At 38.8% G+C, this 13,391-nt stretch overlaps 1 protein-coding gene across 6 annotated transcripts in view; it reads right to left on the bottom strand.

The window, feature by feature from the left end:
- Positions 1-7,306, bottom strand: part of per2 (period circadian clock 2) — a 34,057-nt gene extending 26,751 nt beyond the window's left edge. For 5 of the 6 annotated variants that reach the window (XM_041802543.1, XM_041802546.1, XM_041802548.1 and 2 more), the window contains exons 1-2: positions 7,129-7,306; positions 2,062-2,582 (exon numbers count right to left, since the gene is read on the bottom strand). In XM_041802543.1, the coding sequence (XP_041658477.1) occupies positions 2,062-2,462 (401 nt within the window). In that variant the 5' untranslated portion in view covers positions 2,463-2,582; positions 7,129-7,306. The remainder of the gene's footprint in view (positions 1-2,061; positions 2,583-7,128) is intronic. The other variant, XM_041802544.1, reaches the window with a different exon arrangement.
- Positions 7,307-13,391: the final 6,085 nt, after the last annotated feature.

Here is a 13,391-nt window from a genome sequence, read left to right as displayed (position 1 = left end):
GTGTCAAAAGTGCATTTTTTGTGGAATATTTCTTTAACCTTAAATTTGTGTCAAAATACAAGTTTAAAACATTTTTATTTGCAGAATATATGTCATACTCTACACATCATGCAAACATCTGAGAGCCATATTTTCTTTAGAATAGTTTACAAAAAATATTTTTTACTGTTTTTGTATGTTTTTCTTCATCAAAAATGAGAATTACATAAAAATGATCATTCCATTCAATACAAAAAATCATACTGAATTTGAAACATGTCAAAATGATCACAATTAGAATTTAAAAAATCATTCAGCCCTAGTTTAAAAAAATACACAACATAAGGAACTTAAAAAAAATAGGTGCATCTTAGATTGCATTTGCAGTATTTCCCAAACCGTAAAGCTGTAATTGGTACTAATCACTGCATGCATCCCTGCATATTTAGTGCTTTGCTCTTCCTGTGTGCTTAAGGATGCATCATCACTGATATGTTGCTAGATCGTTAAACCTAGTTTTACATGCAGCTGTTTGACCACTCTGCAGATATTACACAGCAAGGGTGCGACAAGACTTTTTTCTCACGAGACAAGACTTTAGACTTATTTTTATTTTGGAGTAAAAAAATATGAGTGGAAAATATTTCCTTTATACAGCTTCAGAAATATCTAAACTACCTCTTGTACTAAATAGGCCATCAAACCTTACGCATAGTCTGTCTTGTCCAACTCTGACTCAAACTGTACATTTTAATGCTCTTCAGATCAAAAATTACATTTTAATAGTCTGCCACATCTTTAATTTTCTACACTATCCACTCATTACTATACTCACAATAATAACAAAAGCATTTAGATTATTTTAATAATAATAATAATAATAATACATTTTATTTATAAGCGCCTTTCTGAACACTCAAGGTCACTTTACAGATAAAATGAATAAAATAAAAACAATAGATGAAAGCAAACACAATATAAAATAGGACAAAGTAATTACAAAGAGTAGGCTAATCTAAACAGGTGGGTTTTGAAAGTACTTTAAAAACTGTTTACAACAAACTGAAATATAAAGAGCTCCATCAGTAAAATCAAACTATTTCTCATCTTCTTTGTGTACATCCATATCTAAAACACTCAAAATAAATCTTTCCATCAAAAACACATTTTTACAGTAATTTAGGGAAATAGCTTATTTTATCATTTTGTGGTCTTTTTTCTGATATGAACTTTGACAGTATTGGACATGACACACAGATGAGCGTGTGTTAAGGTGTGTGCGTTAGTGAGCAAGTGCGTGTCTGCTCTGCTGACAACAAGCAAGATGCGCTCAACTGCGGCTAGAACTTTGCTTTTTGGAGCTAACAGTGGACTGTATGGCGCCCAAACAGTTTGTTTTGCTAAGTTTAATGCTGCAGTATACGACGGCCCATCGCACTACACATGTTGAGCTTCTGGTTGATGATACGCACGGCCAACAGCTGAGGGACATGTGACTGACAGACGGTGAGATGAGTACGAGACATGACGAAGCAGCGACTGAATCAAAGTAACAAAGTCACAAAAAGCAACACTATGCACGAGTCTGCACGCATACACAAACTAAACAAACACTGTACTCTCCTCACGGAGACTGCACAGGTTTCCAGCAGCAGCATTTCATCATTTCGCACCATTATGTTGAACCTTTTACCTTTGGTATTGCATTCTGTCAGGAGAGCCGCTACTCCTGGTGTCTGTGCTATAGTGGTTGGTATTGGTTGATACTGGTTTTCAACGCTACGAGAAATCATGTGACGTTTTGATCTCGTAACACCCCTATGACACAGCCTACAGAACAGTTGGCCATATAAACCCATCTCATATCTCTGCTGAACCCTCCTGCTGGTTGTCCATTCATTAGTGTTTTTTTCAGATCTTGGAGTAAAATTTGGCAAAAGCACTGGTATAGGGGATGATTCATGCCAAAAGGAGAACAGAAGGTACTCTACTGTACTTATTTCAAACTTACACTCATTGATACCTGTCAGAAAGAAAAGCAGGCCTGCTAATGGCTTGATGATAACCCCATCCATTACTGACCTCTTGTTGCTTTCCGAAGACTCCAGCAGCGCTGAGTCCTTGCTGTTGCCATTGGAGCTACCCACTGATTCATGGCCGTTGCTTTCGTTGCCATGACTCTCATTACCGTGGCTTTCATTGCCATGTGATTCAGTCCCGCTCCCGCTGGAGCCACTGCTCTTCATCTCCACATCCTCCTCGTGGAGCGTTAGAGAGTGGTTGCTTTTACGATGGCTGTGTGGCGAGGCAGGAGGGTCCTGACCACTGCTGTCGCTGCCTTCTGATGGGAGGCCTAAGTCTGGCCCACCTTGGCTGAAGCCACCCATTCGGTGCAGCTGTGCCATGGAGCTGCACCCCGAGGCTCCATCCTCATCCTCCAGCACAGGGAAGTGATAGGGCTTGGAGTGTAGATCTTCTGACATCAGGAGGAGCAATGTCCTGGGCTGATTCCAGGTTACATAAAGAGATGATGAAAGAAAACAATCACCCCATTTTCACAAGGGCGTTTCCGGACTGAATCAAAGAGGAGGCGGACTGATCTGCTGAAAGACAAAGATAAAACCTATTAGACATTAAGTAGCAATTCACCCGTGCTAAAGAGTATTATAAGTCTCTGTGGAAGCATCTTTATCCAAACTGCTTTCAATTTAGATGAACAGCAGCCAGATGACAGGAAACAAAGGAAGAGTATCATGCTTATAAACAATAGTCATCAAAATGCAAAGTTTAGATGATTTTCATTGCAATATTCACAATATGCAAAACATAACAATGGTTACACAACAGAGAGACTCATTCCTTTATTCAAATACTCCTACAGGCACCCACATCTTTTCCCGACATAAATCAATTTCTCAAAAATGCATCAAAGGGGTTTTTGTATTTACTCTGGTGCGTTATTAAAGCATCTAGCAGGGTCTAAACTCTGACCTCTGAAGAGCTCTGCAGGTGTTTCTCTGATGTCCAACGAGAATGCTCTTTAGTTTAGACACTGGCCTTTCAGACCCCCCTGTCAAAGGATTATCCCCATATAAAACAGACTGCATTTATCTGAATGCCACCCTCAGTCACTAGCACACAGTCTGGCTCTTTGGCCTTGCTCTCTACTGTTTACATACCTTAGTGTGGGTTTCAACCCTGCCCATAGTAAATGACACTAATTTCTTTCTTTAGGAACTTCAACTCAATCATAATTATAGAGACATCCTGTTTTAACTTTGGTAAAAGACGGACTACAATGAAAATGAGAAGAAATCTGGCTAGAGTGAATCTATTAGAAAAGAACAGCCACCTTAACGAAACAGCAAAGAAAAATGCAAACATGAAATAGATAATATGAGCTACTTCAGCCCATAATGATATACTCTTCTGTTAATTATATAGTACCTATGTATGCCATGAAATCTACAATTTATATGATTGTCTTAGTATGTAGTACTTTCCTCAACTAAAAGTCACCATAGTCTACTACTCTTTCACATTGGAGCTTAGTGATAAAAACTCTGCTCTTGAGACACAAAAGGCCTTCTAACTTGCATAATATTTCTGGGAAACATGTTGAGGCTACAAGAAAGCAACAACCTTCAGCCTGGCTAAGTGCAGTCAAACAGCAAGATGCCCTCCCTAATTCACCAGAGCCATATTGACGGTGTGTTTGTCTAGCCTGATAGCATAACACTCAAGCATTAAGGCAATCTCCCTGATTAAACAAACTAAATCATAAGAATTTCACATACTTGAGCAGATTAGTGATAAACTTAGATGTTTGAAATGCATTAAGGTACAATATCTGGACAACAGATGAAGACTTCAGTAGTGAAATAACCTCAGAAAATCCTCCCCCTCTCTTTCTCCACCTTTCAGAAAATGTGTGCTGAAACAAGCTGTTCTCAGATTTTTCCCTCATGATGTCATGTGGGGAGTTAGCACCGCTGCCAGGTTTGGTTGGCCCTCCCCGCTTAGAAGAAAGTTCCACCTCCCACTCCGGATCCTCCTCTCAGCTGGCAGCTGAGATGTGTTGTGATGTGAATCATTCTCTCGCTATGTGCGACTGTGTGATCAACAGAGGTGCAAGAAATATGAGTACTGTATTCAAATAAAAGTGTGTTACTCTGGTTAAAAGCAGAGGCCCATTGATTGAAACACAACAGTCTATTCAGACTGACACTGAGAAAAAACTCTTCTTCTCTCTCATCTTTAATCTGAAAACATCTACTACATAAATCTAACTAAATACCAAATAAACAGGCTTATGACTAAATATGTCTTTACTTACTATTCACAGAATATGGACTAAAACCTCTGCAACACCCAGATGTTGTACCCTCCCTTTGCCTACATTGCATAATGGCTTACACCATAAAATATTGCTGTTTTATTCTTCCATTGAGGTAAATTAGTTAAACGTTTTTATCAGTCTATAAAAGCAGTCTTTAATATGAACTTAAATTTGATTTCTCGTTTTAACCTGTTTTTTTAAGGTAATGTGCAGATTGAGTCATTAAATGAAACCAAAGCTTTCATTTCTTTCATGTAGAGTCCATTTTGATTTATGTGGTTGTTTTCTCATCAGCTGACCTACATCTACCTTCAGTTACATCTACAATAAATTTGGATCAGATACCCACTGTGCACTACATGCTGTAATGCACTTTTCAAGACTACCCAAGGCTTTATCCATTTCCCCTAATGACTAAAAACAGAACAGAGACCTTAATGTTCAAATCAGCAGGTACAGTGCATTCAGAGAGTGTTCAGACCCCCTACGCTTTTTCTAATTTTCTTCTGTTGCAGCCTGACGCTACAGTCGTAAAATATATACATATATTCTGATTAATCTAAGTCCTTACCCCATCATGAGTAAGTGGAAACAGATTTTTTAGATTTGTGAAAAATAAAAAACTGAAATACAACAGTGACTTGGGTATTCAGACCCTGCCATAAACACATATTGGTGGAGGGATGCAGTAATGGCTTTCCTTTTGAAATGTCCCATTTCCAAACAAGGTCTCTGGAGCTCAGTTAGTGACCATCGGGTTCCTGGTCACCTCTCTTACTAAGACCCTTCTCCCCCTGATGCTCAGTTTGGCAGGAAGACCAGCTCTTGGAAGAGTCTTTGTTGTGCCAGACATTTTCCATTTGAGAATTATGGAGGCCACTGTGCTCTTGGGAACGATCGATGCAGCAGAATTTTTCGTAGCCTTCCCCAGATCTGTGCCTAGCAACAATCCTGTCTCTGAACTTGGCAGCAGTTCCTTTGACCTCATGGCTTTGTTTTTGCTCCCATATGCATTGTCAGCTGTGAGGCCTTCTATAGAGAGGTGTGTGCCTTTTCAAATTATGTTCAATCAATTTAGTATACCACAGTTGGATTCCAGTTAAGGTGTAGAAACATCTCAATAAAGATCCAGAGAAGCGGGAGGAACCTGGGCTAAATTTTAAGTGTTTTTGCACAGGTTCCGAATACTTATGACAGTGTGATATTTCAGTTTTTTATTTTTCTTAAAATTTCAAAAATGTCTACAATCCTGCCTTCACTTTTTCATGATGGAGTACTGATTGATGACAGTAAAAATGAATTTAAACTAGTGCAGCATCAGGCTGCAACACGACAGAATTGAAAAAGGTGAAGGAGGTGTAGGTTAAATACTTACTGAATGCACTGCATTGGTCTGTCGCTGAGAAATGACTTGACAGTTTTTGTTTTGAAGCTTTAGGCCACAAAAGAGAATACCAAAGAGAGTTGTTAAACAGATTCCACGAGAAAAAGAAAGATAGTCAACTTTGATAAAACCATGTAATACTTTAATGGAGTTTGTCCACCAATATGAGAATAAAGGGTAAATCCCTGTATAGTTGATCTAATATTTGGACAAAAAACTAGGGATGAAAGGATGCATCGGTCTGACATTGGTATCGGCCAATATCAGCCCTGTTGGCAAACATCAACAAATAATGTGAGGGTGAGCAGATTTCAGTAGCCAATATTTTCTCCTGTTGTGTCTGATCAATCCCATGCTGACATCCAGTACACCTAACAGCTAAATCAAGAAGAAGTTTTCATTATGCAGAATCGACAAACTCTGATCTGTTTTCATGGTCAAACACAAGAGGGGTCTTGCGCCAAAAGAGCCAATAATTAATTAGGAAGTATGATGAAGACTGTATTGTGGTGGTTCCAGGTAGGCTGTGCAGCACAGGTATGAGCATTTTCTAACCTCCATTCTGAAAACTCTTTACATAATATCAGGGATGCATTGTAACGTACAGAGCATAAAAATATGTTTTTGCTTTTGGAGATGCATATTTGCACAGTGAATGTCATTTGTGGCTTTGTCTGCAACAATCATCCTGCTTACCGGTGGAGTTTAGCCGAAACAAACATGCAAGTTCCACCAAAAAACAATATATGGTGGTTACAGCATAACAAACCTGTACTGCAGTAAACAATAGTAATTGGTTACTGCTGTATCAACAACACGCAAGTATGGTTAAGGAATTCTTCGAATGGACAGGGTATCATTTATGTAAGAAACCACGCAGACCGCCTGACTCAAACATACAGCAGTGGCTCACATCTAGCAAATTCTCTAATCGGTTGCAGCGTCTGAACTTCTGCCATGTGCTGCTGCAGCAGTAGACTTTTTATGTAAGGCTTGATGCTCGAGTTTTCATGTGACACCAGAAGCTCCTCTACATGCACCACATATGACTTCACGGTCACTTCTCTCAAGTATATCTTAAAACAAGCCTCGGTAGCACGTTGGACATAGTTATTTTTATTTATTTCGCTTCGTTAATGTTGGTAATAGAGCAGCTCACTGGTTGTTATTCACTTGAAAGCTCTACATGGTTATTGTCTCGTGCCACTGCTGTCATGTGGGTAGGGCTGCTGGCCTGCTGACCGGGATTGACCCTCACACTGACACAGTTATGCAACTTTGACGACTCACGCTTATGCTGTATCCTATACATTCAGAGCAAACAGTGTGTGCTGTGGTTTTATGATCATCTGACATATTTTAAAACATTGTTAGCATACTACAAACTCGATATGGCTCGCGCATGTAATAGTAAAACTCCACCAACCTCACAAAGCGCAAATCCTCTCCTGAACACGGTGTCCTTGTTAAATAAAAGTCTCGTTCTTGGAGCTCTTCACGGCTGTATCCAAGAATCAACTAGACTACAGGTTCTGAACGTCCTGGGATGCTCGAAAAAAAAACGAACAGCTCAGCTATCGTCTCCAGACACGCCGGGTCTCTGCCCTGCATCTCGAGCGCGGATAGTGACCTCATTTCAAGTCACAACAGAAACCCAGCCTCCAGCCCATCTCCTATTGGCTCACAGAGCTGATCGTTTCTACCTCACGGCGCTCTGAACCAATTAAGTCTACACGTCTCTAGGGGGCGGTTACCTTAAATACCGCTGCGCACTGCGATTGGTCCTTTGTACTGTCACTCTCTTTACATAAGGGTGTCAACGATTTCACGTGGAACCCCACGGCTACTTCAGGCGTGAGAGAAGCGAGAGCAAATCACTAGGAAGCAGCTGCCGGTGAATGAAGCGGTGCCGGTGGTTGGCTCACGGCAGCTCAGCAAGCCGGACTGTTATCTAAACGGTTACACAAGTGTGTGTGTGGCCATTGTGGGTGAATTATTTGATGCGCAATCATGTGCGTAACAATAAAAGTTGCTGGACTCATAAAAAATGTGATATAACTCAAGGTGTCTTTGATCGGTGTTGTTATCTAATTTATCAGAACCATTCTTATAATAAGAGAAACGTTTCAGTGGTTGCTCAGTGAAGTTTTTGAGAAAAGGGCTCCTGATATGTTGTGATATAAAGGAAAAAAACATTCTTTAAAAATAAATTCATATTAATATAGTTCTTATTTTCCCTCATATAATACGTAGTGTTGTAGAGTTGCCTTTTGACCCTAATAGAGGGTGAGCAATAGCTATACCATAAAGAGCAAGTTCATTTCAGTGGAAAAGAATAAAAATAGCATATTTAAGTGACAAAGAGGCAAGTTCACACTGGAAGCTCAGATTTGTTGCCTTTATTAGAATTTATCTATTTACTGCACTCCCTTATGTGGGATAAATCTTAAATGTATAAAAGCTGTATGATCAGTTTCTTTTCATTTATGAATAAAATGAAATGTTTGAAATGGCTATGGAGAATTTTCCTCTAAGGAGACAATCAAAGTGCTCCCCAAGGTTATAATAGTTTTGGACTTTTTTTTTTTTTTTTTTTTTTTTTTTTTGCATCTTCCTTTTTTGTTGTTGATTATCCTTAGTTTAAACCCCTTAAAGCCTGTAGTATCATTGATAAATACTTTAATGAGACCTCTATTTCATCAATGGGATAAAAAAATTACTAAAAAGAATTCTGACTACAATCTGATAAATGATAAAAATGCCCTCAAGTGGATTATCAGTTACCAAAAACACCTAATGTATCAAATGAGATACAAAAAAAATATGTATGTTAAATTTTACAGAAATTTGGATTTTTGGGGGGGGATTTCAGTAGAAAGTGAAATAAACATTTCAGTTCCAAAAAATGAGAATTTTCTGGCTATAATTTGGTTTTTGAGGCTTTAATGGGTTAATAAGTTTTTTCCTTCTGGTTTGTTAGTTTAGTTTTTATTTTGCAAAAAATGCCTTGTTTTAGTCATAGGTGGAAAAAGTTAAGACTATTATTCTCAAGTAAAAGCAGAGTTTGTCAGGTCTGAATGCACTTAAGTTAAAGTGAAAGTAAAGTACTGGGATATAAATCTACTCAAGTAAGAAGTAAAAACTATTTAATTCAAAGTTTACTTTAAGTACTGAGTCGCTACAGAGGAGCTGTACAGTAAAATGACCTTACCTTATTGGCAATAATAACAAGAGTATAGATCTCCAACCAGGTTGGCCAGGAAAAGTCAGACCTTTATAATAAAGTATAATACACAACAAAATAGAAAGTGTGAATTAAACTCATACAGAGTTAAATTTAAAATCTTAAAAATGTGTATATTGGTCTAGGCCACACAGAAAAACTACACTTTTAAAAGTGTTAATTATTTTACAACATGTCAGAGCTGCAGTAACTCTACAAAATCTGCGGCAACATGGGTCTCCTCTGACAAGTACTGGCAGAGAGTCAACCTCATAGCAAGGCAATGCATACCAGTGTTCATTTTGACAGGTATTTTTATTTTCAGTCTCAGTCTTAGTCTTTTGATTACATGTCTTTTAGTTTTAGTCACATTTTAGTCATCTCTACCTTTTTTCAATTTTAGTCGACAAAAACTCCTAAAACATTTTTGTCTAGTTTTAGTCCATAAAAAGTCCTCACATTTTAATCTGAACTTTGAGTCCAAGCATTTATTCTCTTGCCTAAATCTGGTACCAAGTCATGGTAGTGTGTTCTATGCACCCTGCCAAACCTGGGGTCCTTGCTTTCTGCTAAGAAGCAAAAGAGATACAGATGCATTGTTTTTTGACAGATTTACTCACAGTGGAGAAATATCGTGGATTTTTAATTTCAGACAAAAACTAAGTTACATTTTAGTCTAGTTTTAGCCATCTTGACAAAAACTAAGCCTACTTTTAGTCAGTTTGAGTCATCACAGATCTATTTTTGTTAGTCTTAGTCTAGTTTTCCTCATGGAAAAAAAGGCTGTCCCAACATTTTTAGTCATAGTTTTAGTCGACAAAATTAACACTGATGCATACTGATGAAGAATATGCTCTATGGGTCCTTAAGGGAAAACATTAAGTCAAACTTAAACTCAGTGGATTACTTCACTCATGGAGCAAATGTTTCTCACATCAAAATCAACAACAGTCCACTAGAAACAAGAGCAACACAACCCCAACTGGGATCACTGCACAACAGGTAACATTCAAACACAACTAAACATATCTAAAACACATCATAACACACTGCCCAAGGGCATGGTGGGGAACTCTGCCAACAAAACACCCCAGATTTGAAATTGTAGTTACGTCAGTTATCTTTCACATCATGAATGAACACTTGTGGGTCAACACTGTCAAATAACTCTAATGATCGCTTTGGGAGTTCAAATCGACTGTTCAACCCGAGATATCAACACTCCAGTTCTAACTGTGTACAGCAGCTGTCTTGGGATTTGATGTGGAATCATTCTCTTGCTATGTGATATTGTATAGTGAACAGAGGTGGAAAAGTACACAAGTACTGTAATCAATCAAAAGTACAGTTACTCTGTTTAGAACCTTGGTTTTCCCTCCTCCTAGTGGCTGATGGGTATGGACCTTTGTCAGGCACTAATCCATCCACCTGTCATTTATGACCTGGCTTTGGCTCAGAGGTTCAATGACTGACGCCATCAGTTACACACAGTCTGATAAAACACTCTGACCTTTGTGAGATGATGTCTCCCTTTGATTATACTGTCTGTGACATATGCAGAGTTGTTTCTTTTTTCCTTTCTTTGTATCGTTATATGTTTCAGATGCTTCAGAAAATAAGTGCAAGTCTAAATCATGTTGCAAAGGAGAGGCTGCTTCATAAAACTCTCTTGTACAGATTAACGCCAAGTGTCATTGTGTTCCCTCAGGTCAGGTCAGTGAAAAAATGATTTTGTGGCTTTCCAATCTCCCTGACAGCTCTTTTATGTCACTTAATTTTAGGTAGATACTGAACAAGTCAAGCTTTCTCAGTGACTCTTTGTGCTTGTTTGAAAAAGAAATGAAGGCCAGTTCTGATTAAGCTGCCACTTTCCTACAGCTACATCTGAGCTAACAGCTACCGCGGCACCCAAACCAACACAGGGTGAGAGAAGAATGAAAACATCTTTCTGTTAGAGAAAGCTTTCAGTGGTGCTCTCTGCCCTTGTTTTTAATAAAGAGACGTTGTCCAATTCAGACAATACTGCCGCTGTGGCTAATTCCGAACCAATCACTCCACTAGCAGGCCTTGTGGGCAACCACTCGAAACAACTAACCCTTTCCACCGTAACTATCACACACTCACGCCGAAGCAGGTCAGCAGAAGGGGTAACAAATATTTCCTGTCACGGAAAGCTATCAGTGTTGCCCTCAGCATTTGTTTTAAAAATCAGTATTGTTCAGTTCTGACCAAAGTGCAGCTGTGGCTAATTCCGAGCTAATCACTCCACTAGCAGCCATTGTATACAAGCATTCACAGCCATTACTGATTCCTTTCTGTACAATGAAACCCCAAAAATGGTGCAACTCTGTATGGTAAGGCTCTGAAAGTACAGTGTCACTCATTCAGCCAGTCAGACACATACATACCCACATGTAAGGCTGACCTCAGCAGTCAGCCAAAAACTTGCAGACAGCTCAGTGGAAATCAATAGTCATCTGCAACATGTAATAGCAAACATTTTATCTTTTTTTTATACAGTGGTTAATTCATGTCATAAACTACGATCCACCTGAAGGCCCATATTTTTTTTCAAAATAAAAGCAGGACTGTACCCAACAGGACATGAGCTACCTTTAGTTTAAGAAGGTACAAAAATCCAAAATGAATAAAAAATAAACAAAACAGTTTAATGCAAGTTGTCGAATTTCAAATTGTGAAAAAGAGAAAATAGAAGATTAACTCCAAATGATAAATTGTGGTAAATTAAAAAAAACATTTTACAGCAGAGAGTGATGCACATCAACAAGACCTGCTGCAACAAAGTCTGAAAACTGTACTCTGAGAAAAATGCATGCATTATCTGATACCATGTTTCCCTATTTTCCTTTTCTTCAAAAATGAACTACACAGGACAGATCACCACTGGAATGGCCAGATCCAACTAACGTTTTTTTTTTTTTTTTTTCTTTTCAAATTTCTATATGAGGGCACCATGCCAGACTACAAAACAAAAATCTTGTCCTGGCTCTCAGACTGGCAACACTACAAGTGTGATGTTGATCAACCATCATGTGCGGCCATCAAGACATCATCTGCTGTCTCTATGATGGGTCAAAGAGTGTTAGACCTGGTCCATGTGAAGGTGGGTATTTCTGAAAATTGTGGTTTCTTCTAGTGTTTACAAAAATAATCCCAGCCTCACACACTACGTTCACAAAACATCTTTGTTCACATGAAAACATAAAACTGCTCTGTTAACATGCTGTAAAGAGCAAGCTGTGTCAAAAGTAGTCGGTCTTTCACTGTGCTGGCAGCAAGGATGTCTTTGACATGGAAATTTTCCTACTGTTCCTCTACAGTGATATTTAAAGTGGTCCCAACCACCGGACATTGCCGGCAGGGTTTGTTTCTTGAGTGTGTTGTATGACAGCTTTTCCAGAACTTGATTACGCTGCAGACTAGTTTGAATCATGAAATTCAAGAATTCAAGAAGATAAAGTATCAACCTCCATTATTTCAATGTTTAAACTGGGAAGTTTATTGTGGCAGTTTGCTTTTCAAACATCCCATTTTTCTGCTAGCTTCCCAACTGTAATGACTGCAGTGCCTTCAGACTAATAGGAAAGGATCTGCAGAGTCATAAACTAAGAAGCCACCTGTGATGGTTGTACTTTTGTTTTTTAGTCACTTTTCTGTTCTCTTCTTTCTTTCCAGCAGAGCATGTGTGTGGCGAGGGTTGGGGTGGGGGGGCGTGGCTGGCTTCTCCTGCTGCATCAGACAAAGAACACCTGTCTTCATTCAGCTCATCTCCTCACATATAAAAGCCTGGTCTTCACTCCACTTCTCTGCCATATAATTCCATTCTGTTCAGTAGTGCTCACTTTACTTTTGTGAGTGATTTACCAGGTGTAATTTTTTTATACTTATTCATATTTCTGTTTGTTTTAGGCCTCCGATTGCCTTGCTCTTATGATGTCTCGCTAGTGTTTTTTGTCAACAAGCTCCTACAAGCCAGCCTGCTCCACTGCCTGCATTTTTCTTGTCTTTTGGAAATTAAACTTTAAACTTTTCCTATTCGAGTCTGTCCTCTGCTTTGAGATCCTGATATACAAAAACTTAACACCACTACTGTTTTGATACTTTTGATAAGGTATCTGCAAGTCACCTATGTCCTTCTTTGAATTATTCATCTCTCATACTTCTTTAGTCTGCCAGTAATGAGCAGTTGGGATGAACACGTATCGGGGGATACAAACAGGTAATGGAGGATCAACTATGCTCTGTTTCTTTACTAGCTGGGGCATCCTAGGCACACTTTTGATCATGTCACACTACAAGACTGTTCAGATGTTTGATGATGGACATCAACAATGCAATCGGGTCAATTGCTGGCTAAATTTGTGTATTCTGTTCCAGCCTTAACATAGATCAAGCTTACATCAAAATAATAAAATCTACAGTCACACCTCTGGAGCTTCCAAATT

The sequence above is a fragment of the Cheilinus undulatus genome, linkage group 13 (genome assembly GCF_018320785.1).
Source record: "Cheilinus undulatus linkage group 13, ASM1832078v1, whole genome shotgun sequence".
NCBI classification, from domain to species: Eukaryota; Metazoa; Chordata; class Actinopteri; order Labriformes; family Labridae; genus Cheilinus; species Cheilinus undulatus.
Note: the sequence above shows the minus strand (reverse complement) of the source record. Positions and strands in the feature narration are given on the sequence as shown.